At 41.3% G+C, this 24,097-nt stretch overlaps 3 protein-coding genes across 5 annotated transcripts; 1 reads left to right on the top strand and 2 right to left on the bottom strand.

Annotated features, from left to right (window-relative positions):
* The first annotated feature begins 11 nt into the window (after window positions 1-11).
* nemf (nuclear export mediator factor) lies at window positions 12-10,106 on the top strand. Its single transcript, XM_030082050.1, has 32 exons — window positions 12-207; window positions 326-394; window positions 591-693; window positions 845-970; window positions 1,107-1,255; window positions 1,460-1,527; window positions 1,671-1,760; window positions 1,879-1,952; window positions 2,040-2,110; window positions 2,232-2,307; window positions 2,544-2,684; window positions 2,914-3,122; window positions 3,550-3,744; window positions 3,860-3,923; window positions 4,057-4,145; window positions 4,292-4,395; window positions 4,840-4,902; window positions 5,034-5,146; window positions 5,463-5,520; window positions 5,824-5,882; window positions 6,001-6,121; window positions 6,219-6,504; window positions 6,610-6,649; window positions 6,804-6,853; window positions 7,034-7,175; window positions 7,931-8,008; window positions 8,286-8,498; window positions 8,706-8,741; window positions 8,887-8,993; window positions 9,258-9,301; window positions 9,419-9,498; window positions 9,632-10,106. The coding sequence occupies exons 1-32, from the start codon at window positions 149-151 to the stop codon at window positions 9,707-9,709; spliced, it is 3,255 nt and encodes a 1,084-aa protein (XP_029937910.1). The 5' UTR covers window positions 12-148; the 3' UTR covers window positions 9,710-10,106.
* On the bottom strand, window positions 9,988-17,602 carry klhdc2 (kelch domain containing 2). Of its 3 annotated transcripts, none has more exons than XM_030082054.1 (14): window positions 17,475-17,602; window positions 16,689-16,978; window positions 16,449-16,528; window positions 16,211-16,328; window positions 15,570-15,682; window positions 14,807-14,888; window positions 14,492-14,575; window positions 14,115-14,195; window positions 13,823-13,881; window positions 13,517-13,626; window positions 13,287-13,359; window positions 13,101-13,188; window positions 12,958-13,010; window positions 9,988-11,274 (listed from the first exon to the last, which is right to left on the bottom strand). In XM_030082054.1, exons 2-14 carry the CDS (start codon window positions 16,962-16,964, stop codon window positions 11,151-11,153), a joined length of 1,341 nt encoding a protein of 446 aa, XP_029937914.1. In that variant the 5' UTR covers window positions 16,965-16,978; window positions 17,475-17,602; the 3' UTR covers window positions 9,988-11,150. The 3 variants fall into 3 exon arrangements, with proteins under 3 accessions (XP_029937914.1, XP_029937915.1, XP_029937916.1); XM_030082055.1 differs by having other exon boundaries at window positions 17,523-17,584; XM_030082056.1 differs by lacking the exon at window positions 17,475-17,602 and adding an exon at window positions 17,205-17,368.
* A 531-nt stretch (window positions 17,603-18,133) lies between these two features.
* Window positions 18,134-23,951, bottom strand: pole2 (polymerase (DNA directed), epsilon 2). The gene is made up of 19 exons (XM_030045280.1): window positions 23,811-23,951; window positions 23,518-23,618; window positions 23,329-23,404; window positions 23,017-23,094; window positions 22,381-22,474; window positions 22,137-22,211; window positions 21,916-21,999; window positions 21,702-21,758; window positions 21,541-21,589; window positions 21,253-21,325; window positions 20,903-21,075; window positions 20,491-20,580; window positions 20,349-20,403; window positions 20,165-20,224; window positions 19,996-20,073; window positions 19,332-19,440; window positions 19,039-19,215; window positions 18,809-18,876; window positions 18,134-18,307 (listed from the first exon to the last, which is right to left on the bottom strand). The coding sequence occupies exons 1-19, from the start codon at window positions 23,879-23,881 to the stop codon at window positions 18,289-18,291; spliced, it is 1,587 nt and encodes a 528-aa protein (XP_029901140.1). The 5' UTR covers window positions 23,882-23,951; the 3' UTR covers window positions 18,134-18,288.
* Between the last annotated feature and the right edge of the window lie 146 nt (window positions 23,952-24,097).

Raw genomic sequence — 24,097 nt, 5'->3', positions numbered from 1 at the left:
CGCATCGGTTTCCGTAGGAGTGATGAGCTCTACGCATGTGTGGCAGTAGCTAGCGTGTTGTGTTCTCTGCTGATGTTGCATTAGAAATGTTGATATTTTGCACTCAGTATTTAAATGTGTGCGAATTGTAGCCACTAGCTAAGCCACCATGAAAACGAGATTCAACACTGTGGATATCAGGGCAGTTATTGCCGAGATCAACGCCAAGTAGGTGGTTTGTTGTGTCTTGCAGCCAGCCTGCTAGCTTCCTGGCTGTGCTAGTAATCAACTTTACTTTGTGTACAGATGTTGACCACCCAGTTGTTTATGTCGCTTTCTTCCACAGCTACATTGGCATGAGAGTAAACAACGTGTATGACATCGACAACAAGACTTACCTCATCCGCCTGCAAAAGTAAGAACTTGTTGGCATCTTTTTGTTGAGCTTGTCAGGCAGCAGCTAACCACACCAAGCAAACCTGCAAGCCCACTGTCACTTATACTGCCATAATCATTCTACATGACACAGCTTCCCTTGCACAACCTGTGATTTTAACCTTTGTGTGTTTTATTGTCAGTATATGTAAAAGAGTCTCACATGACTGTTTCAGGCCTGACACCAAAGCTGTTCTCCTGATTGAATCTGGGACTCGTATTCACTCTACAGACTTCGAATGGCCCAAGAATACCATGCCTTCGGGCTTTGCCATGAAAGTAAGAACCTGTTGCTGTAATTTCCAAATAATGTGTTGAATGGTGTTCATCTGATGATCTATGGATCCTCTGTGATCAAGCACAATGTGTGGAGTTGAGTATGAAAAGCTTGCCGGGTCTCTGTTCAGATGTTGATTTCCTTCTTCCACAGTGTCGGAAACACCTGAAGTCGAGGCGGTTGACCCAGGTTAAGCAGCTCGGCGTTGACAGGATCGTTGACATCCAGTTTGGCTCAGATGAGGCTGCATACCACTTGATCATTGAACTTTACGACAGGGTGAGAATACATTCATTTAAAGTATAACTCACACATTCACAGGGTTGTTTCCTGTGAGATCATATCAACTCCCAGCAGAACTAAGACCTTAATGCGCACTGTATGTGTATGTTTGTCTGTCTTTATCGTTGTTCAGGGTAACATCATCCTGGCAGACCATGAATACACCATCCTGAATCTGCTGCGCTTCCGCACCGATGAGGCAGAGGATGTGAAGATCGCAGTGAGAGAAAAGTACCCTGTGGAGAACGCCCGACCCCGTGAACCCCTCATCAGTCTGGAGAGGTAACCGCACTTTAAATGTGCTAGTTGGCTATGTGAATTGAATGGACATCCTTATAGTAATATATGATATATTCCTGCTATATCAGTGAAAATTTGAAAACTGTGTGCCCCTATGTACAGTACCTCATCATGGCCTAACAGTAATGTGGCACTGGTGTTGAGAGACAGATGGAATAAGACTTGTTTTTTTTTTCTCCCATGTAGACTCACTGAAATCCTTGCTAAAGCACCAAACGGAGAGCAAGTGAAAAGGATCCTGAATCCACACCTTCGTAAGTGGCCAAGCATCATTTCTGAAAATGCTCAAAACTGCACCAGATAATTGATATGATTTCTTTTCAGCTTTAAATAACGTTCTGTTGTCATGCTAAGATCAGACTCAGCATCATTTATCATTCTCTGCAAATTTCTCCAGCCTATGGAGCCACTCTGATTGAGCATTGTTTGTTGGAAGTGGGACTCTCGGCCTCCGTCAAAGTCGACAGCCAAGTAGATGCTGCCCAAGGTACGGTATCAGCTGGAGTCGAGTGTTTGCATGGCAGCACTGACAGACTAGTGGGTGTGGTGGTTGTAGTTTTCTATAAATCCGTAACAGTCATGATATTTGCTGTGGCTATCTTTAGTTGCACCTAAAATCCTGGAGGCCCTTCAGATGGCAGAAGAATATATGGAGAAAACCGAGAGCTTCAGTGGAAAAGTAAGAGATCTGTAATAATAGGGAAGGTATTGCAATAGTCTGTAATGTAGCTGTCACATTCTCAAACTCTGCTTTGCTTCATTCAAGGGTTACATCATTCAAAAGAGCGAGAAGAAACCAAGCTTAGCTCCTGACAAATCCAGTGAAGAATTGCTCACGTACGCCCTTTTTACTCTCTATATAGCTATTTATTATGTTGGGTTCTACTATAATGCTGTTGTGTAGTTTTCATTTGGTCACCTATGTACATTGATTAATAATAACGTTGTCATCTTACAGGTATGAGGAATTCCATCCATTCCTCTTTGCCCAGCATGTGAAGAGCGCCTATGTGGAGTTTGATTCTTTTGACAAGGTGAAAATTAGAACAGCTGAATATTTGGTGTTATCTCTTTACATGATGTTTTACACTCTTCCATTACAATGAAAAACCATGCTTTTTTGGTCCAGATCGCCTGCAAAATTTCAAAATCATAAAAACCTCAAGTCAGTACAACATGGTGTATGCTGCATATCCGGTCAGGGAATATCAAAAATTCAAACTGGTTTCTGTGAGATAGTGCTACGAATTCAAGTCATCTTCTCTCTCAGGCAGTGGATGAGTTCTACTCTAAGATGGAGAGCCAGAGGATTGATATGAAGGCCTTGCAGCAGGAGAAACAGGCTCTGAAGAAGCTGGACAATGTCAGGAAGGACCACGAACACAGGCTGGAGGCCTTGCACCAAGCTCAGGTCAGCAATAGCAGCAGCTCTGGATTTTTTTTTGTTAAAATTGTTTGTTGCAAATGATGACTCTGTCTTAACCCTATATATCCACCCCCTACTTTCTAAAATGTTAACACTGGTGTGTATGACAAGAATTGTTTGAAGTCTGCCAATGCTGGTCAGTCGATTCACTTTGTCTGTTATTTGTGACAGTGAATCACCAAAGCAGTCTTAACTCTTGCTCTGTGTGTTGCAGGAGGTGGACAGGATAAAGGGTGAGCTGGTGGAAATGAACCTGGCAGTGGTGGATAGAGCTTTGCAGGTGGTCCGCAGCGCCCTGGCCAACCAGGTCGACTGGACTGAGATCGGCCTCATCGTCAAGGAAGCCCAGGCTGCTGGAGACCCCGTGGCCTGTGCCATCAAGGAGCTGAAGCTCCAGACCAACCACATCACGATGCTGTTAAAGTGAGACCACCCCTCATCAGTATCTGTTTTTTGGGTGGGGTTAAATACTTATGGCCAATAGAATAATAGATAGGGATTGCACTCAAAATACTAAAAAAGGGGCAGAGGTATTTTTCTTTTTTACTATTCCTGTATATTGTTAGTGCCACCGCTCGCAATCGCCTTATCACCTAAGTACAGCATCTCCATATCATTTTGATAGAAAGAGAAGTGCCTGTGTTTTGACGCTATTGAAAGTCATACATTCAGGATTTCTAAATACTCTGGTATGCTGTAACACCTTGATAGCACCCAAGCCTAATACTGATACAGAAACTACTGCAGACTATAGTAGTCCTCAATTCGCACTTGACACTTTACACCCAATGACTTCAGTTGACAAATTCTCACACCACCTGGCTGAGCGTTTTTATTTTTCTCCCTCCAGGAATCCATACATTTCTGAGGAGGACCAAGAAGAAGAAGAGGAAGAGGAAGATGTGGCTGAGCAGAAGGAGGTGCAGAAAGGGAAGAAGAACAAGAACAAAGACAAAGACAAAGGACAGAAAAACAAGCTGCAAAAGAACAAGCCCATGTTGGTGGACGTCGATCTCAGCCTGTCAGCCTATGCCAACGCCAAAAAGTAGGTTTGATTGTGAACATGTAGAGCATCAAATTGAGCGTCATGTGATTACATTAGAGTCATGACATAATTAAAGTTTGTACACTTGATGGACCAAATTCCTTCGCCATTTTAGATACTATGACCACAAACGGTCTGCTGCAAAGAAGGAGCAGAAAACTGTGGAGGCAGCACAGAAGGTGAGTCTGCTTGAGCTAAAAGTGGTTTTGACAAAGGCTTGCACCCAGAGATTTAACGGGCTGCACTGTTGACAAGTCTGCTAACCCTAAGTACATTGATTTAGATTTGTTTTCCATTTCCGTGTCATTGAAGGCTTTTAAATCTGCAGAGAAAAAGACAAAGCAAACACTAAAAGAGGTCCAGACAGTGACCACCATTCAGAAGGCCAGGAAAGTCTACTGGTAAGACACAGCAGCTTATTAGACCTTACCTTTACCATGGGCGACGATACAAACCTATTCAGGCTGTGTTTGATGCAGTATACCTTTGATGAACAGTGAGATCCATTGCACCCTTTTACTCAGTCACTCATCTTTTTTTTTGGCAGGTTTGAGAAGTTCTTATGGTTCATCAGCTCAGAAAATTACCTCGTCATTGCAGGAAGGGACCAGCAGCAGAACGAGATGATTGTGAAACGCTACCTGAGGGCCGGTAACAGATCAACTCGTGTGCATACAAGGGCTGGGGATCACTGGGTCACTCACGATAAAATATTATCACAATATTTTACACACAATAATGATTGAGTTTTGATTCAGCTATCATTCATCGCAATATCTAACTGAAGAGGAAAAAATACCCTGGAAAAGGCAAAATAATTTTCCAACAAGCAGGAATCAGTTGTGTTTTTCAGTGTTTGTAATATGAACAAGACAGAACACTTCCAGTTTAAATGCATAAAGGCAAGAACAAATTCACCTCATAGGAACTCAAATGTGCATCTGTGCAAATGAATTTCAAAACCCAAATATCGATAATCTATCGATAATGTATCACAAGAGGAAGTATCATGATATACTGCATTATTGATTTATGGTGTTTATGGTACAACTCTCAGTTGCTTTGTGCCCTCATGTGTAACTCTACTTTTGTCAGGTGATATCTACGTTCATGCTGACCTACATGGAGCAACCAGCTGTGTCATCAAAAACCCCTCAGGTAAACCTGCTCACCTGGCTTCTCACCTGTCGCCCGTTCTCTCTGTTTGTGGATTAACATTGTTCAGGTTATGGCTAAATTTTATGTTTAGTAGCATGTCCCATTTGCGCCTCCCCACTTTTCTGCCCCAGGTGACCCCATCCCTCCCCGTACCCTGACGGAGGCTGGCACCATGGCCGTGTGCTACAGCGCTGCCTGGGATGCCAAAATCATCACCAGTGCCTGGTGGGTCCACCATCACCAGGTGAGCCATGAGCACCATGACACCTCAGCAACGGGCTGCTCTTGATTTACAAGGTGGCATGTTTGTTATTGTTCAGTTGTTAGCTGCATTATTAGTGCGGAAAAAAACATGTTTGCTGTTTCTTTGGTATCACTGGATTTTATGGATTTTAACTGGGTGTGTTAATTGTTTTAATCACTCCTCTGTGTTTTATCAGTCACACAGCTGTAGATCAGCAGAAGATGAAAAAATGAGACTTAAGAGCAGAATAACTATTATCGTTTTTATTATTTTACCATTACAATTATTAATATTGTTATATTCTCACTTGGGGCAGGTGTCCAAGACTGCTCCGACTGGAGAGTACCTGACCACTGGAAGTTTCATGATCAGAGGTATGATACACCATCACCAAGTAGAGCTGAACAATAGCCTACAAATTGTATTTTCCAGATGTAAGAAAACACCATCACCAACAATATTTGAATAGCCTTTTCAGAGAAGATGAAAATTATGATGCAAAACATATCTTTCCTACTAAAATCATGAATCATATCACAGTATGCAATATGATTTTACCATCTTTCTTTATTTTTTTAACATATTGTTCAGTCCTATCACCAAGGCAATGGACACCAGACCTACACGTAATGAGGATGTGTAACAGAACATTTAACGTTTGATATGTTTCTCATCAGGAAAGAAAAATTTCCTGCCGCCCTCTTACTTGATGATGGGTTTCGGCTTCCTTTTCAAGGTAAACACATCATGAGCTGTTAGTACATCTGTAGTAACTCTCATCATCAATAGCACAACCCTAAATGGTAATGTGTGTGTGTGTGTGTGTGTGTGTGTGTGTGTGTGCTTCCATGTAGGTCGATGAGCAGTGTGTGTTCAGGCACCGAGGGGAGAGGAAGGTGAAGACCATAGAAGAAGATATGGAGGAGGTGACATCCAGCACCGCTGAGCTGCTGGAGGAGGGAGAGGAGCTGATAGGTAGGAAACATACTTTTAGCCACAATTGTTAATTATATTTGTAACTGGAAAATGAAATGAGCAGACAGAATACTAACCGTTTCCATGGCACTGGCAGGTGATGACAGCAGCAATGAAGGAGAGGGTGAGGATAAAGGAGGAGTGGGTGGAGAGACGGAGGACAAGATGAAAAAGGAAAACGAGGTAGAGGGGGAAGACGGTGCGAGCGACACACCGGCCGGCGTTTCCAAGGAGTCGGCATCAGACGCAGACAGGATGGAGGACGAGGCAGAGGAAGATGAGGGGGAGAGCGACAAGGAAGCAGAGATGAAGAGTGACGAAGAGAGCGGCGAGGTCAGCTTCCCAGATACAACCATCTCCCTCTCCCACTTACAGCCCAGCAGGTAATGTTTTCATCTCTCAGCGGTTAGAATTAATTTTTTTGTGATTGTTTTCTCATTAAAAATTACAGCACCAAGAACTTATTTACATTGTCTTTCCCTTTTTAGTACTCAGAACGCCGGCTTCAAGAAGGAAGTGACCACTCAGGTAATCAATTGCTGTCATAAACCGCATATATTCCAGATGTTATACATAAAGCTGCAAATGTCGCACATGGAATGATGATACCAGTCCCAGTTAGAAATGCATGGCACTGTGTGGGAATGCAAATATTAAAGTATCAACTCAACTTTCTCCTCAGGCTGAGGTAGACACACAGGGGAGGAAACACATGACTGCCAAGCAGAGAAGGTAAGCTACTGGAAGTGAAAGGAAGCACCTCAGCTTGGCTTACAGTGACAGATGTTGCACTCAGCTGCAGTACCACTGAACAGCTGCTGAGGCTTTCTGCAACAGATTGTAGTGGAAAATAATGTGCAGTACAACCAAAGATTCCTCCGAACTCCTGCATGTCTTTGCCTTGACAACCAGGGAAGAGAAGAAGAAGAAGCAGAAGCAGGACGGTGGCCACAGCGACGGGAAGACGGAGGATTCGTCTGATGTCCCTGGAGCCAATCAGGGAGCTAAGAGCGGAGGAGGCCCCTCCCAGCAGCCTCTGAAGAGAGGTCAGAAGGTGAGGGAGGACTCAAACACAACTAGGGCTCATTTCTAAAGGTTTGCAGGCACAATAGGGGTGTGAATTTTTGACTCAATAATTCAGTTTGATTCATTAGTTGGTGATTCGGTATAAGAATTATTTTTTTGCTTTGAATATGGTTTTTGTTTTTTGGAACAGTTCGATTTGACTTGAATTTGCAAACTGTGATTTGAGCCCACAATTCATTTAATGCAATTAGCCAACATTTTATATCCATTAAATAAGCATTTTTAATACAAGAGTATCCTTTTTTCAACAAAATGTGAAAAAATCAAACAATTACGTACTTACACATTATTTAGTATATTAAAAAATATTATTCTATTTTAAAAAAAAACTCCAATGTTAGGTCTGAAGAATTGCCAATAGATCAAGTCAAATAATTTTGTTTCAGTTCATGCTGAAGTTACATCATAAATTGTCTTTCTTTTAGTAAATTGAGTTATAATTGAGGCTATGAATAAATTGTTAAACCCCCTATGCACATCATGTTGTACATTCAAGCCAGCATTATGATTTAAAAAGATTTGCATTGAAACACAGCAGGTTATACTGAGTTCTGCTGTTTTTATCCATGGTAAGAGTCAGGTGTAAGATTAAACTCATAATGTTTTTATGAGGATAAATAATTGAGGACAGTTGGTGTTACATGCAATGTGGAGTTTGATGGACAGCTCCTGGACGTGTAGATCTGTGTTCATGAATATGATTCTCCTCTGGTGTCACTGCAGAACAAGCTGAAGAAGATCAAGGAGAAGTACAAGGACCAGGATGAAGAGGATAGGGAGCTGATGATGAAGCTTCTCGGGGTAAAGAAGATAAAAACAAAAATAAAACCTTCAGCACACAGTCCTGCAGTCATTATAGCCCAAATTTTTTATGAATATAAAATTTATGCTGGTGTGATTTTTGGATGCAAAAGTCCCCTGAGGAGGCAGACATCGCTACTGCACCGCTGCCAAGACAAAAGCTGCTATGAATCTCAAACTTCAGATGTTTCAACATTTCACATCAAAGCAGATGCCACATGCAGCATCATTCAGCCTCTCACAATAAATAATTTAAAAAAATGTTTTTCTTCCCCAGTCGGCCGGTTCCAAGGAGGAGAAGGATAAGGGGAAGAAAGGAAAGAAGGGAAAGGGAAAAGATGAGCCGGTCAAGAAAGCCCCTCAGAGGCCACCTCAGAAACCCCGAAGTGCGGAGACTGCTGCCAAGAAACCAGAGAGGACGGGAGACGGGGAGGATAAAGAGGAGGAGCAGCCTGGAGTGGAGGGAGGTGCTGCTGAACAGGAGGACAAGGTAGGAGGTGGCACAGTGCCAACCAGGTTTGCCTCACTTGCACAACTTAGCAGGGACAAACTTTGAGGCGATTCACTAAAATGTGAATCTTGATAATGAAGGTGTTGAAATGGTATAGTCTCCCAGAGTTACCAGCATTTTCCACACCCTGACATTTTTTTTATTCAGCCTTTGCTTTAAATGATCAAATATTGCCTTCTCTTTCAGGAAGATGATGTGGACCAGGACAACCCCGGAGCAGAGGTGGGTTCCTCCATCTTGGTTAATTTATGTACACATAAAACTAAGTACTAGTCCCTGTTGATGACCTCAGCTCAAGGAATGTGTGTGGGGGTAAATGTATGTCAGTGCTGAATCGAGCATTTGTTTGTGCTTGCCGTCTCTGTAGGAGGCAGAGAACCTGCTCACCTCGCTGACGGGGCAGCCGCATGCGGACGATGTGCTGCTGTTTGCTGTGCCGGTCTGCGCTCCCTACACTGCCCTGTCCAACTACAAGTACGTCAAATACAATCACCTGACTCTTAGTTTTTGCCGTCTCTGAATGAGAGAAAAACAGAACCAGGGCAAATGAAGATTGACTGTAATGAGTGAGCAAACACATTTTGAGGTCAACCATTATTTCTAAATAAGGCTTGTTTGATTTCTCAACAGTCAAGACATCTGGTTGATTTTTTATTTCTAAACAAATTAACTTGATGGAAGCTTTCCTTAGCTTTTAACACAATAATTTTAAATCAAATGCTTGTTTTTCACCCTCAGACACAAAGTGAAGTTGACACCGGGCACCCAAAAGAAAGGGAAAGGTATGTTCAGTCATGGATTTTCCATGTGGACAAAAATTCGCTTTTCCTCATGATTTATGGCTAAGATCATTGTTGGACATCATTAATGATATTTAATGATGTTGTCTCCCTTGCTAGCTGCCCGCACAGCAGTTCTCAGCTTCATGAAAGCCAAAGAGGCCTCGGTCAGAGAGAAAGACCTGTTCCGCAGTGTCAAGGTAAAGAAGTTTATTAAACTGCGTATTCAAAGTTTGTAGAGTGTTTAAATGTTACAGTAAAACAGTGCTGGTTTATTCTCTCTTGGGTACTGTTACCAGATAAAGCTGTCATACATCCTCTTGTGTGTTATAGGACACTGACCTGTCCAGAAACATGCCAGGCAAAGTCAAAGTGTCTGCACCCAACCTGCTGGCTGCCAAGAAGAAATAAGACATGGGCCAGCAGTGTGGGATTCAATTGTCGAGACAGACTTTCATACAGTCTAGAGGGACTGTACTGACAGCAAGCCTAGATTTCTAGATCATATTCATGAACATGTTGATGGTGGTGATATGTTGGGATCAGATCAGGGCAGTGCCCGTATCGGGACTGTTTGGATGCAAGTGGATTTAGTTTGAGACTGATTGTGTATGTTATTGACCCTCAGAAGATTTTTCTCCAAATTTTAACATGTAAATTAACAAAGTTGAAGAACACAAAAAACGCAATTAATTTGTGTCATGTGTTTATTCTTTGAGCCAAAATTCACATTTTAAACACATTTTGTGCATTGTATTCTACAATAGAAACACAGAGGTAAGATTGTGCAAACCAGACAAAAAAAAAACCAAGAAAGTCCTAATGATGAGGCATTTCATTTCAGTGCATTGTGGCTCAACATCAGCATACTTATAATAATCTCAGTTACTTATTAAATATGATTTAACGCTACAGGAGCCACTTCAGAAAATTCAAAGGAAACACAAGAACCACAACAGTTCACGCAAATATATTAATTACAATATATACAAATAATAACTGAAAAAATAAAATTGCCATGGCTCGAGTGTAAACAGTCAGTGATTTTAAAGCACTAGTTTTACATCTGTGAGAACTTTAGCAAAGTACAGCAATCAAGATCTTACTGAAATATAACATCTGGAGTTACATCACTGAAGCAGTTGCTTTAAATGACAAGGTGTGAACACTGGAAACCCTTCCCCCCAAATATTGCTCTAATCTTCAAAACAGGTTTGTTTTACAGTGTAACTGAAGAATGGATTTGTGTTTTAGGGAAACATTTCTAATTTTAACTGGATTTCACCAGCAATGTTACCTTTGGTTTCCAGTATTTCCACAACCAACTTGCCGATTCGTGTGCTGCTTGAGTGGATTTAATGATCCATGCCTATCCCTTTGAGCCTTAGTGATACCTACAAGTTATATAAATTAAATTTCCTGCAGCTGTGATTATTAAAGGCGGGGGCATTGCGGGACAACATCACTTCAAATAAGGGTCTGCTGTTTAGTGAAAGTCAACTTGCATGAGAGCATACAAAGTTTTAGAGCAGTCCTGGGCTAAAGCATGAAGCTAAAACAAGGCTGAGCATCACCACACTCGTCCACTGAACATCCTACTGGCGCTTTAGGTGCTTGACTGATTGTTACACACTCCTTTGAGGACTGCCTGTGAACCTTGGTGGGACCAGTTTCCACAGAGCCATGGCAGTCCACTATTGCTAAGACATTTTTTTTGTATGTATGTTTGTGTACACACATAAAACTGGCACTCTTTAAAGAACTAACCTGCCCCAAGAGCACCAGCCAGTACGTTTCCCTCTGTCTCTCCAGCTCTTGCATACATATCCTGTGATCCTGTGGACTAGACCGACTAGGAGCCCAGTGTGTTGGCACGGGCCATCCTCTGGTGCAGGCTGTGCAGGAGATGTTTGGGCAGGCAGTCCCAGCAACTCGCCAGACGTTCCCTGTGCTGCAGCGCGGCATCCATGCAGAACCTGGAGAACAGAGACAGACAGACCTTAGGATCGCATAGGATCAAAAGGCAGAAGCACACATGCACCAATATGTCTTGTATTAGCATAAGACCTTAATAAGACTTTAAACAAAGTCTGAGTTTTACTAACAAAAATAACAAAAAACATGAATTTAAGGACTGAGAGAAGTAGTCACAAAAGTTTATGCTGAAAAGTGTGTTTGCAGATTTCAGAGCTCTAAAAAATTAGAGCCAAAGACGGCAAACCAGTGGATAAAACTGGCGAGAGAAGTGAGTGCCGTGAGTAGTTCAGTATTTAGGAAGGACGTTTCCACCCTTCAGTCTATGCCACGCCTCACCACCGTCAGTCCTCAGCCCGCCAGCCTCTTCTGCTGTCTCAGAGCTGCAACAGGACTTTGTGCTCAGGACATTGACACTTGAACTCCGTGACTTCTGTTTTTATTTTTGCTCATTCAAAGTGAAGCGACTTCAAGGAACAGTAGGCCTTTATTAGAAGTCCATTAGTAGTTTCCACGAACATGGCATGTCCTTTCGACAACGATCCCGTGGATGAAGGTGCAGTGTTACTGCGCAGAGAATTAAATATTCGTTGGGAGATGGTTATAAAACCGCGCATAGATGTTTTAGCAATTCTTTCTTTTTGAGGTGCGTTGTTTAAAAAAAATGTTCAAACTCGCTGTATGAATTAAGATTTCCAATTCAACTGGGTTGAAAAACGCAGCCCGACGCTTCCCCGTTGCCATGGTGACTCGTCAAACCGGGGCTCCATTGACGCTGTCTTTTTATAGCTGTGGTGCACGTGCTTAACTCCAGGTGAAACTACTCCGAGTTGATAAAACTAACTCAAATCAGCTGTTCTGAAACCAAAAACTCAGAGTTTCCTATCTCAGAGTAGGTCAACCCGGAGTTTGGGGTAAGACTCGGAGTTTGTTGAACCTGCTTCGTGAAACGGACCCCCGGCCTGCAGCGGGGGGTTGTTGTTGTTTTTTCCTGCTTTCTTTTCCTTGATGCCAGTTTTTGTGTGTGTGTGTGGTGCCCCACAAGGTTATTTTGGATTTGTTAAAGATACCATAGGCAGTCATGTTTTGTTTGCTTATTTGCATAAATGCTATTTGTAGTTAAACAAAAAGTACATTGAAAGCTGTTTAAAAAAAGACTAATACACAAATTTTAAAAGGGGCACAGACAAGGTCCAGTATTACCAGTGCAGTTCATTTATTCCAGTAAAAGGTCAGTAGACTTTTTACCATTATTTAATACATTTTAGTTCTTTTTGCGGACATAGTGGTTTCTGTGGTTTGTGAGGTCTTAGAAAATGGTTAAGTGAAGCCATACTAAAATAAGGAGGAAAATCGATAGCAAAAGATACACTCTAAAATAATAATAAGGGAATTAAAGTATTGAACTCAGGGTGCCAAAGGTAACGGTAAAGAAAGCGCTAAAATATGTTTTTAGTTTTACAGTCATACTAAGACAAACACTTGGAGAAATAAGGGTCACACAAGTGTCAATGTCACTATCATTCAAGGACCAATAGATAGTTTTTTAAATGGATATCAGCTGACACTGATGAGTCCACAGACTCATCAGTGTCAGCTGTCCATCCACAGGCATGGTGTTCAGTGTCAGGATGCTGACAATATGAAAGGTGTCCAGCATCATCTCCTCTTCTGCACATACTCACCGAACAAGTGATTTGGGCTGCACGTTGAAAATCAATAACTCATTGCTGTGAGCCTGATGGGGAGGGGAAAAAAAGAATGTCACCATCAATACTCTTTCTGGTTTGACTGTGTATGTGATATAACGCTACAATGTGCAACTCACAGCTCTCTGGTGAGATAATAAGTTGTTGGCACAGCCTCCAAACACAAATACCTCCCCATCTGGACCAGAGCATGCCGTGTGCCACAGCCTGAAACACAGGAGCACATCAGGAAATGTCTGTGAGCTCTCTTGATGCACACAGCCACAACCATAGTGAGTAATGTCATTATGAGTTCAAAGAATTACCTGGGGCTCTCCATGTGGCTGTGCTTGAACGGTTTCCACTCATTTTTACTCACACAGTACAGCCAAGCATCACCTGTAAGACACAGATCAGTAAAAATCTCTCAATTTTCTTATTTACATCGACCTGTGCACTGTGAGGTCACTGTATTGGGAGCTTATTAAATGGGGACTTCAAAAGATTGCATCTACTTGGTGATCATTTGATGTTCCGGGACAAATCTCAGACTCACTCAGCGTCTCTCTGTCTGTGGTGAAACCTCCGAAAAGGAAGATGTGGTCTGGTGAAACTGGAGTGAAGGAGTGCCACGATCGACCCACTGGACCCTGTTGGGGGACGCTCCTGCAGGAAGGCAGGCAGGAGCAGACGGGGTGGCAATGTAAGGAGAAAATAAATAAGAGAGGGTGATCAGGTGGATGGTAAGAGGACAGGTGGACATATTCACATGAAGAGAGATTTAACAGGAGAGTGAGCAAAGTGAGTAAATTACAACTCAGGAAAATGTCTTTCAGGCTGGACTGATCTGTGCAGCACCTACATTTCATGCCACTCCCATGTGTCCAAGTCAATGTAGTACAGGTCATTTAGTCTGTAGTTCTGTGGATAGAGGGAGAGGAACTCAGATTAGAGGACAAAATAAGAAGAGGCATGAATTACTCCAATTTCTATCTGTACATCATCATGTAAAATGTTTAGCATAACATGCAAAAGTGTCATATTCTGAACTTCTGTACACAGTGTGTTTGCATTTCTAATAGTTGGGCTACATTAATATCATGCTTATATGAGCAAAAAAGGCCAAGATGCTCGATTTTTGCATTTTTTCTTACCTTGTATCGTCCTCCAAACACATAGCCTCTGTTGCCCAATGTAGCACAGGCATGAGCTGCTCTGGGTGACGGAGTGTTGCCCTGTATCGTGTTAGAAAAAATTTGAAAATGGCAAATACGTCAGGTTATTCTCCCATTTCATGTTTCCTCTAATGTCTGATCTAACGTCCCAACAGAGGTAAGGATATTTCTGAGAGGTAAGAACCGCTTAATGATGGATAAAGACAGACACAGGACTTAAATAAAGGATGGAGGCTTTGTCATTATGGAAAAACACTGGAGGAGGAGGACTGCTCAATGAAGTTGGCACTGTGTGTGTTTGTGTGTGTGTGTCTTCATGTGTGATGAAGCTGGTTTTACTGAGTGCCCCTGTTCACCTTAGTGATGGGCTGGCTCCATGTTGAGGTCTCCAGGTCCAGGATGTGGATGTGATTGTTCCAACCTCGCCCGGGGTTGTCCCACTGCAGCAGCAACAATAACCACAAAAGGCAAAAGCATTACATACTATAATGGTACAAAATCTATTTTCTGTAAGGTTATTAAACCACACTCCAGCTCATTTGCATAGGTTTGATATTTCTTAATTTTTAGTTTGAAACCAATGGAATCCAAAACTGTACACTGAACCAGTGATGCAGTATACGAATACACCATCTCTGTTTCTAAAGTGATGAACATTAATGTTTACGCACCACAAATGAAGAAGATTCATCATACTCAAATGTCCCCCGGTGTCCTTGAGCAGCAGTGCCATAACCCCCAAAGAATATTAATCTGTAGACAGAGAAATGATAAGACACTGCAATGACTTCTCAAATGAAAAAAATACAATGTCAGTGATCTGATGTTATTCTTTAGTATTTCTTATGGGAAACCACTAAAATAGAAATCACTGAAAAACAAACTATTGTTTCAAATCTGATGTCAACAGTCAAGATATCGGGTCCTTTGTTTTTTTCTAAGTAAATTAACTTGAAGCATCAATCAAAAAAACAAGATGCACGTGGTGCTGCTTAGATGAGAAAAAATGAGGATCCTGTTAGTTTAAAATTGTAGAAGAAATGCAAGTGCCTCAGGTTTCTTCTGCGGTTCTTAACTTGGAGCATTTTATGCCAAACAGACATCACCTCTTGCAGAAAAGCCCTGCTCAACTCCTCTGTTGGTGAAAGCTGGAAGATTACGTTTGATTGCTTTTGACACAATCATTTTAAGTCAAAACTTTGCGACAAATGATTTGTCAGGCGTGTAATATGTGGGATAATGTGCACTTTGCTTCCAGTCCACATGAATCTCCCAGTAGGGGGATTTTTTTTTTGATTTTGTGACTTGTGATGTTTTATCTCTCACCAGCACACTAACACCTTCCCGATCATAGCAAGTGAATACCTGGGATTCTACCAAATCATAAAATTTGTTGACGCGAAATCCTCAAAAAACTTCATATTCAGTCCTCACCTGTCCTTCTGAACCCAGCAGCCTAGTTTGTCCTTGCAGGATGGAGGGACTCCTTTCAGATCGGTCATTTCCTCCCAGACCAGGCTGGGAGCTCTCAGGTGAAGACGGTAGATCTGCACAGAACAGAGCAGAACAGAGGCTTTAACAGGCTGACGTGGTAGAAGACCAGTGCAAAGCAAACAGCAGTATTTCCAGAATTTCCCTGGTTGGGATCAATAAAGTATATCTATCTATCTATCTATCTATCTATCTACTCCTGCATTCTGACTGGCTTGACATCACCTGACTTCGACCTGGACATAATTCAATTTTATTATTTATCGCCTCTCAGAACGACCATATTGTTAAGATATAGTGAATTTGAGATAGTGTGACACACAGTCCTGCGCTCTAAACTGATGATAACAAACAAGAAGTATGTAAAATCTGACAAAGGTAAGCATGAACATTTTCGGAAATATTATTTGAAAACATTAGAGTTCAGTGAGATTATAATAATTTGATGATTTGAGGTGATTTTCCATACATGAGTCAAAGCAGATACCGTGATACTACTGCATGCACAATTTGTAAAGGTGCATTTCAAACCGGCATGAGGATGTTGTGGCATTTTCACGACGACACACACACACACACATTACCCTGTTAGTGTTTCCCCTGGCATGATGCCCTCCAAACAGGTACAGCACTCCATCAACACACACTCCACAGCTGCCCGACATGGACGTGTGCAGGTTACCTCCCGTTATGTGCTTAGTCCTGAAATTATACATGATTTTTTTAGTCACCCTTATGGCTCCTGTAAGTGGGATTACTTCTGTACTGATGATACAAAATACTCTATTACAAAAGTTTTTTTTTTCTACTTTTTTTTCTTACCATACTCCCGACTCCATGTTATACGCCCAGATCTCAACTCTTGGCAGGTACAAGTCAAAGAATCCGTGGTTTTGAGCATTCTGGTTGCAGGGAAAAATAAATAAAAGACTTCATTTAGACAGATATACAATCTGAGGCAAGGCAAGGCAATTTTATTTCTACAGCACATTTCATACACGGAGCAGCTCAATGTGCTTTACATAAAGGGGGAAAATACATGCTGCACAAGTGAATGCTCACCTTGTATCCTCCCCAGATGTACATGTAGTTTCCATCGACCACCGCAATGTGACCACTGCGCTCAGCCGGGGTGTCCAACTCAAACGACTCGGACGCTTCAGTGTCAAGCGGCTGCTCATCCTCCACCTCCTCTTCCTCCTCCTCCTCCTCGTCCTCGTCCTCATCATCAACATCAGCCACCCAGTCAAACTCTCTGCCCTCTTCATCCCTGTCTGACTCATCGTCACCCTCCCCAGCCGGTGCGAGGTCTCCAACGTCTTCCTCCATCTCTGCCATGGTGTCCTTAGACCCTGGACACAGGAGACACAGGACAGATGATTTTCTCACCCAGATTTAAGAGACTGGGGTGCATTAGCCACGTTAGCATGCTAGCTCCAGCCAGCCTGGACACACACTTGGCTGCGGGACTCTCGCTTGGCTGGAGCCTTCAGCCTTTTTAGTCCACGTCAGGGCTTTGTTAGCAAGATTATAAGCGATATCCAGGACAAATAAGCTAACAACATCCTGTGTACTGACCTACTTCTATAGATTAACCAGAACTGGAACTCCAAGTCCCGATGGCAGCTCTTAGCTTGGGTTTTTTTTTTCTAAGTGGAGCAGGACAAATCAATCCACATTATCACTAATATCGTTAAGAAACTAGAGGGCTGCTGAGGTCAGCTCGCACCGAGCAGCTGTTCAGAGGAAAAGCTCGCACCGAGACGTTTGTTTGTGACTCTAAAATTCACTCGCTACGTCAAGCAGCTTAAGCGTAACGTTATAATTATCATTACACTTTGGTATTACCTGGATATCCTGCTCTTGTCCGAATTATTCGCACCTGTCTTCGCGTACCTTCGCAGATATTTTACTGCAAATTTCCAAAACAGGACAGACTCTGAGGTTACTTCCGGGGGCCTGACAGGAAGTTGTTTCCTCATATCCGGCACGTTCATTTTTAAACTTTTTATTATTATTATTGTTGTTGTTGTTGTTGTTGTTGTTGTTATTATTATTATTATTAATTATTTTTTTTGGCCACAGTAGAAACGCATGTAAAATGTAAAATAAAATCACAGCAAAAACACTTTACTTTAATCATTATTATTATTATTATTATTATTATTATTACCATTATTAGGCCAATGTGCATTCAATAAGCTATATCCATATACAAATATATTTCGGTTGCCGTGAAATGCGTCACAAAATACTACAAGCTCTTCATATCTATAAGGCATGTTCTTAAAGCTTTCCTATAAAACATAGAAGACAGAGTCGTGAAATATTCTCATGTCAGTGCAAAATATTTAAAATTTAGATTGTCAGTTACATAATAGTCAAATACAAAAAAAAAAAAAAATACAAGATCATTACACATTATGTCACTGATTTGAGAGAATTTGTGCGTGGTTTAATGTCTGTGTTAAATAGCAGGCATTTCTGTACAAACGACACGATACTTTAAGGAATCCAGACTTTTATTATCCATGATAGAAAAGCTATACATAAAATAAAACACAAAAAAAGGTTGATTAACAGTTGATTTTAAACCTATCTTACAAAAGCACTGTATGGAACAAGTGTGAGAGTGGATCCACTTGGAAATCCGTTATTTTCTTTAGAGCCCTTGAAGTTTGCTGTGAACACAGAAGAAAACAGATTAGAAAGCATATAAATAAACAACTACCAGTGATACCACCTTTGTTGTTACTACACTATTGACAATTAAGGCTGCAGTTATATGTATACTGCACAATTGGGCTGAACTTTATAGTAAAAAAAAAAAAAAAATCATACTGTGGTTAATTTTACAGATATTGCAATTGCAATATAATTCCCAATGTTAGTAAGAATGACATAAATTGTATGATAATTTTACAGAAAACCCTCAGAATTTTGCTCAGGTCTCTACCAAACAAACATGTTTTCTTACATCTGGAAAATGCAATTTGTAGTCCATGGCATCTCTGTAGCACCACAATACAGTGTTTTGTTACACATATTACCTTTATGGAAAATTTGCAGCTCCTGTGATTTGAGTAATACACTTGGCCATATTGGGATTTTGTTCATATTTTGATTCAGCCCTATGGCATAAGCTAGAAAAAAAGTAAGACTTAAACGAGAATCCACCGTACCTGTCTTCAACAGTTCTGTTAGATGGGTAATACACCTTGAATGAGAAGCCACTTCTTGGAAACGACCCCTGTGATGAAACAGTGACAAAACAGATTACCATCAGGCACTTTGTCAATAAGTACCACCTGATCACATACCAAAACCACAACAGCACTTTCAAAGACATGAAGAAAACAACTGCAAGTAAAAAAAAAAAAATGCTTTTCTTTCTTTTCAGGTGGGTTCATACCGGGTTGACGCAGATGCAGTCTGTGTTTGTGATGGTGAAGGGATCGTATTTGTCAGCGAAGACTATGACATCAGGGACCGGGTAGATGGACAGGGTGTAGTCATACGCCCAGTATACAGGACTGACATACAGAGGCAGAGGAGTCAAGTGACCCTGGGACAGGATGGTCTTCACAAACTGAGCACAGAAGAGAACGTCAGCTAGAGCTACGTTTTCACACAACTTTAAAATAACTCATTACTTGTCTGTGCAATGACAGGAATCAGGCTCGGACAGAAAACCCAGAAACTCACATGGTTTGGAATGTCAAGATTGTTATTGGGCAGGCGGACGCAGTTCCTGCACATCTTGTTGACCAGGTCTTCTCTGATGATGACAATCTCGTGGCTGCAGTACTGGATCCTGACAGGAAAAAACAAGTCATCAGAATCAGACACCGGCACCACACACAACACACAGAAAACAAGTGGCGAGCCTTGGATTCCTCGTCAGATCACTTGACCCTAAAAACATGCCAAATGTTGTCCGATCAATCACTTCCTTGAATATTCAATATTGACATTCCAATATTACAAGTGCCTTATGATTTTTGAGATAAGAGTATACAGCTTTTCAGATGTTTTTTTATTTCTCTTCCCATATGCTGCCACAAGAAACCCCAAACCCTTTGGCTCCATTTGCACTAGATTAACAGCGCCCTCTTCCTGTTTTGAGCGATAAAACAAAAACAGCAGACCTCACACATACAGTAATTCAACCCATCAGCACACACTGTAAAATACACTTTACAGGCTTAGAGAGGCTGCTGATTGTTTATGTTGATCTCAAAATTAACATGTTAAGTACTTACTGATGTTAAATTCTACGAGTAGCCTCTTTAACAAAAAACTGCAGCCTCTTGTGATTCAAACATCAGCTGTAAGTGGTTTGATGTGAATGTGTTTTTTTCTGTTTCACCTGCACGGGTTGGTAGTGAACACGGAGAACGGCACCCTCTGTCTGAACTCCTCGGTGATGAGATCTGCCAAGGGAGGCCTGAGGGAAACATACATTAATCTGCATTCATCCAACCTTATGAATAAATCTCATATCGTGACCTTGCAGCAAAATGTCTCTGATTGTTTACCTTGGTAGGATGGTGCTGGGACCGGGGTCTTCAGGGCCGGGGATGAACACAAAGCGACTACTGCAGGTTAAAGATGAACATAAGTCAAGCACGTTGCAGTGACTGTGTTCTTCACAGCCACTGCAATTTTAAAAGTTAGGTGAAAAAAAAAAACAGAAGAACAGAGTAGGAACTCGTACATCACCTGCTGTGGATGCTGGGGTACGCACATATGGCATCAGCAAGAGCCTTCAATGACTCTAGAAAAGAAAAACAGATTACATCAGTTCCTTTACAGCACCTCTAAATATACACAGAAAACTCAGCTTCAACGACCTCAGACTGACCTTTGAGTGATTTGATCTGTGTTTTCCCGTAGGGGGCAGAAGAGAAGTTTCCGCAGAAGATGAAACAGGTAGGAGGCATTGCAGCATACCCTAAAAAAAAACAAAACAAAACAAAACATGATGATGCTGTATGAGATGGGAACCCATGACCACCTTAACACAACATTACAGCAAATCTGAAGTCCATTATCAAGTGTACTACTGGAGATAAACAATTGGTTTGAACAAGTGCACATGTGTGTGTTAACATGTTTTCAAGGCTTGTTCACAAAAAAATATGATCACACAGATATTCTTTCTAAAACTGGTGAAACACTGTAGTGAATTTGTAATCATCTCTCTAATACATTAGAAAAGGCTGCACTCATCATTGCAGCTAAAATGAAGTGGTTAGTTAGGATGGAAATCAGACCTGAGAACATGACGTGGATCTTCTCCATCACCTCTACGCTGTCCAGCCAAACGTCAGAGACAATTACAAACATGGCGTCCTCGTTCTCCTCCTCCAGCTGCTTCAGCTTGGCAGACGCCTTCACCGATGTGGTGGATGGACCGCCGAAGAAGTTGATATTGCCGTAGTACGCCCTGGGAATACAGCAAAAGTGTTCAGGCAGATGTTCAGGCTGTTCAAGATCCTTCCCTCCTCGAACGGGACAGGGAAGCCCTACCCGCTGCATGGAGACTGCACTCGATCTACACATATTTATCACCGAGGCGAGGATGTCAAAGTGTTGCTTGACTGTATTAAGAAAGCCCACTGACCTTGTGGTTGAAGATGGTTCTGTTGGTGGGAACCCGAAAGCGTTAACGTGGAACACCGAGTCCTCATACCAGCCTAAAAGACAGACAGCAAGAAATCACACATAAGAAATGCTTGTGCATGGAACAATGTTTTAGAGTGACATGTATAAATGTATTAATTGCATTACACTGTGTAATTTCTTTCACAGTTTTGTGGATGTTTTTGCTTTCAGGTCTCTTGAGAAAAACAAAGAACACCTGAATAAATACAGGATTAAAAAAAATTAAGTAGGCTGTATTTGTCCTTACCCTCTGCCAGTACGAAGCAGGATTCTGTGTACAGGCCGTTATGAAACTGGTGGGAATGTGGTTAAGGAAAACTTTCATTTTAATAACCACAAAGTTTACAATAATACAAACTAATTCTACTCAACAGTCTCTGCTACGTTGTTGATTAACTAAAAGGATATTGCCTTGGACATGTCCAGCTGCACTGTCCCACTTGGGTCCTCAAGGTAGAATTTACCCTAGAAGAAAGTGACATCTCTTTATAAAAGTGATATATACAAAAAAAAAAAAAAACCCACACACAGACACTCGCTGCCTAGTCAATAAACTAGAAAGCAACTTAAAGTCAAGGGAGAATTTTTGGTTAAAGTTTTTTGGGTAAAGTCACCCGTTTACCTCTTTCAGTTGTGTGATCATCCCCAGTACGATGACCTCTCCCAGTTTAGCAGTGCTGCCCAGTAGTGCTTCAACTGTCTTCAGCTGCACACAAACAAAAAAAAATAATTTCAAAGACAAATTAAAAAGTGAAAGCAACATTTAACATCATCTGACAGCCGATACTAGTGGCTGTTAAGCTTGACAGTTCTCAGGCCTGGAGAAAAGCTAGGATTTAATACCTGAAATTTGTTCCTGCCTTCTTCAACAGCAGCTCCTATTGCAGGTGGGGTGAAGAGCTCATGCCGATAGGTTCTCTACAGAAAAAAAAAAAACAAAAAAAAAACAAACAAACAAACAAACAAAAAAAAACAAAACACTTAAATAAATAAATACAACACTGTATCCTAAGATACTGGACACAGACGCAAAGAGGATTATATCACTTTGAGACCGTTCTTCCGTGTTAAAACTTGAGCCACTGACCTGCTGCAGCATTGTGTATCGCTCCCTGAAGAGTTCAGCCTTGTCTCTGGCCAGACCACACACACTTGGCGCTGCGTGATTGGTCATATGGATGCTGAAATATAAAGCCATTGTTAAAAATACTAAACATGCAAAAAATATAATGTAGGTACTGGAGGTATAGCTCAGGAACATGCAGCAAAAAAGAAATAAATCTGTGCCATCTGCAGCAATCTGTTGGGGTTTATTGTGGTGCTGTAACAATTACTCAATTAACTGATTAATCGACAGGAACTTAATCATTTTTAATAATGATAACTGAATAATTCTTTTAGTCATTTATCAAATTACAATACCAAACATTTGCAGCTACAGCTTCATAACTGCTAAGATTCACTTGCTTTTCTCCATGTTGCATCTGTATAAAAGGAATAATTTGGGTTTTTGGCAGCTTGTTGGACTAAGTGAGTAATGTCAAGACATTAGTTTGGACTCTAATAAATGTGATGGGCATTTGTCAGTGTTTTTGACATTTCATAGACAAAATAATTATCTGATTATTAAAAAACAAAATAACCAACAGATGAAACAACAATGAAAACAATTGTTGGTTGCAGCTCTAGATTATTTTCATACAACGACCAGAGAAACACTTACGGTACAAATTTCTTCCTCTCCACACTGTAAATGAATCGGGGCACATCATAAGCTCCAATGATGTTGAAAACGTTATCGCTGGAAAACAAATGCATAACTGTTATTTATAAACTTTTGCTTGGGAATAACTGAGGAAATATGTCATTTCTGGTTGCTGAGCTATAAAATGGTTTAGTCCAGACCACACTAAGTGAGTAATCACAGCATTATTACAATTACATTACACTCTTACTGTGCAAATTAACATAATCACACAAATTTTGATTTATTTTTCAAAACAAATTCAGTGAGAGGGAGCCTCATAGCACTTACATGGCCTCATCACAAGACTGACTGCAGTCCTGCACAGCACTTTCCACCACGGCCAACTCTATCATACTGGAGGACACTGCAAGATCACACACACACACACACACACACACGATCACACACACGATCACACTCTGAAAACACACAATAGACACTGACACTAGCAGGCTGTTGTGTTGTGGCTGTACTTACACGGCTGCTTCTCCACTGCATCCAAGACCTTTTCGACAACATCATCCAAGTCTGCGGGACTGACGGACTGCAGCACCTCCACAAGATACCTGCTGGCTTCACTGGGACAACAACAACAACAACAACATGAGAGTTCACAAACAACCACAGCATTCATCGGTCAATTTCATTTTCCCAGTGAGTCGACTTGTAGCATCCAGTCTCCTTCCTGCCCTCCAGTTTAAACAGCCAGACTGTTTTTTTTCTTTCTTTTTTTTCACGAAAATAAAGCACATAAAGTTTAAAATACATACGGTCGCAGCATAAGTCCCCGCATCTTGAAGCCTGCGGACACTTTCGTCTTTATTTTGCGAGCAACATCCATGACCACCGATGTTGTCAACTCAAGCTTTGGCGCTAAATATCAACTTCCGCGTGTATTTCATCACTTCCGGTGAAGCAACGCGTCCTATCGTAAAAAATAATAAAAATTAAAAACGTTTTTTTTCCCCAGTTATTTTTATTTTTATTTTCACTCGTGTTGCTAAAATTTAGCAGCGATATACTTTTTTAATAAATGTATTTGTTTGTTTTTAAGAAG

The sequence above is a fragment of the Myripristis murdjan genome, chromosome 22 (assembly GCF_902150065.1).
Source record: "Myripristis murdjan chromosome 22, fMyrMur1.1, whole genome shotgun sequence".
NCBI classification, from domain to species: Eukaryota; Metazoa; Chordata; class Actinopteri; order Holocentriformes; family Holocentridae; genus Myripristis; species Myripristis murdjan.
This window is presented reverse-complemented; position numbering and strand designations above follow the sequence as displayed.

Excerpts from the sequence above, each read along its gene's own strand:
- pole2 (XM_030045280.1), bottom strand. The coding sequence starts at position 23,881 with ATGGATGTTGCTCGCAAAATAAAGACGAAAGTGTCCGCAGGCTTCAAG. Across the intron at positions 20,404-20,490 it reads ACAGATCAAATCACTCAAAG|AGTCATTGAAGGCTCTTGCT; the intron begins GTCAGTCTGAGG and ends TTTCTTTTCTAG. Across the intron at positions 20,225-20,348 it reads TACCCCAGCATCCACAGCAG|TAGTCGCTTTGTGTTCATCC; the intron begins GTGATGTACGAG and ends TTTAACCTGCAG.
- nemf (XM_030082050.1), top strand. The coding sequence starts at position 149 with ATGAAAACGAGATTCAACACTGTGGATATCAGGGCAGTTATTGCCGAG. Across the intron at positions 208-325 it reads ATTGCCGAGATCAACGCCAA|CTACATTGGCATGAGAGTAA; the intron begins GTAGGTGGTTTG and ends TTTCTTCCACAG. Across the intron at positions 7,176-7,930 it reads CTCTGAAGAGAGGTCAGAAG|AACAAGCTGAAGAAGATCAA; the intron begins GTGAGGGAGGAC and ends GTGTCACTGCAG.
- klhdc2 (XM_030082054.1), bottom strand. The coding sequence starts at position 16,964 with ATGGCAGAGATGGAGGAAGACGTTGGAGACCTCGCACCGGCTGGGGAG. Across the intron at positions 16,529-16,688 it reads ACATCTGGGGAGGATACAAG|AATGCTCAAAACCACGGATT; the intron begins GTGAGCATTCAC and ends CCCTGCAACCAG. Across the intron at positions 14,196-14,491 it reads GGAGCCAGCCCATCACTAAG|GGCAACACTCCGTCACCCAG; the intron begins GTGAACAGGGGC and ends AACACGATACAG.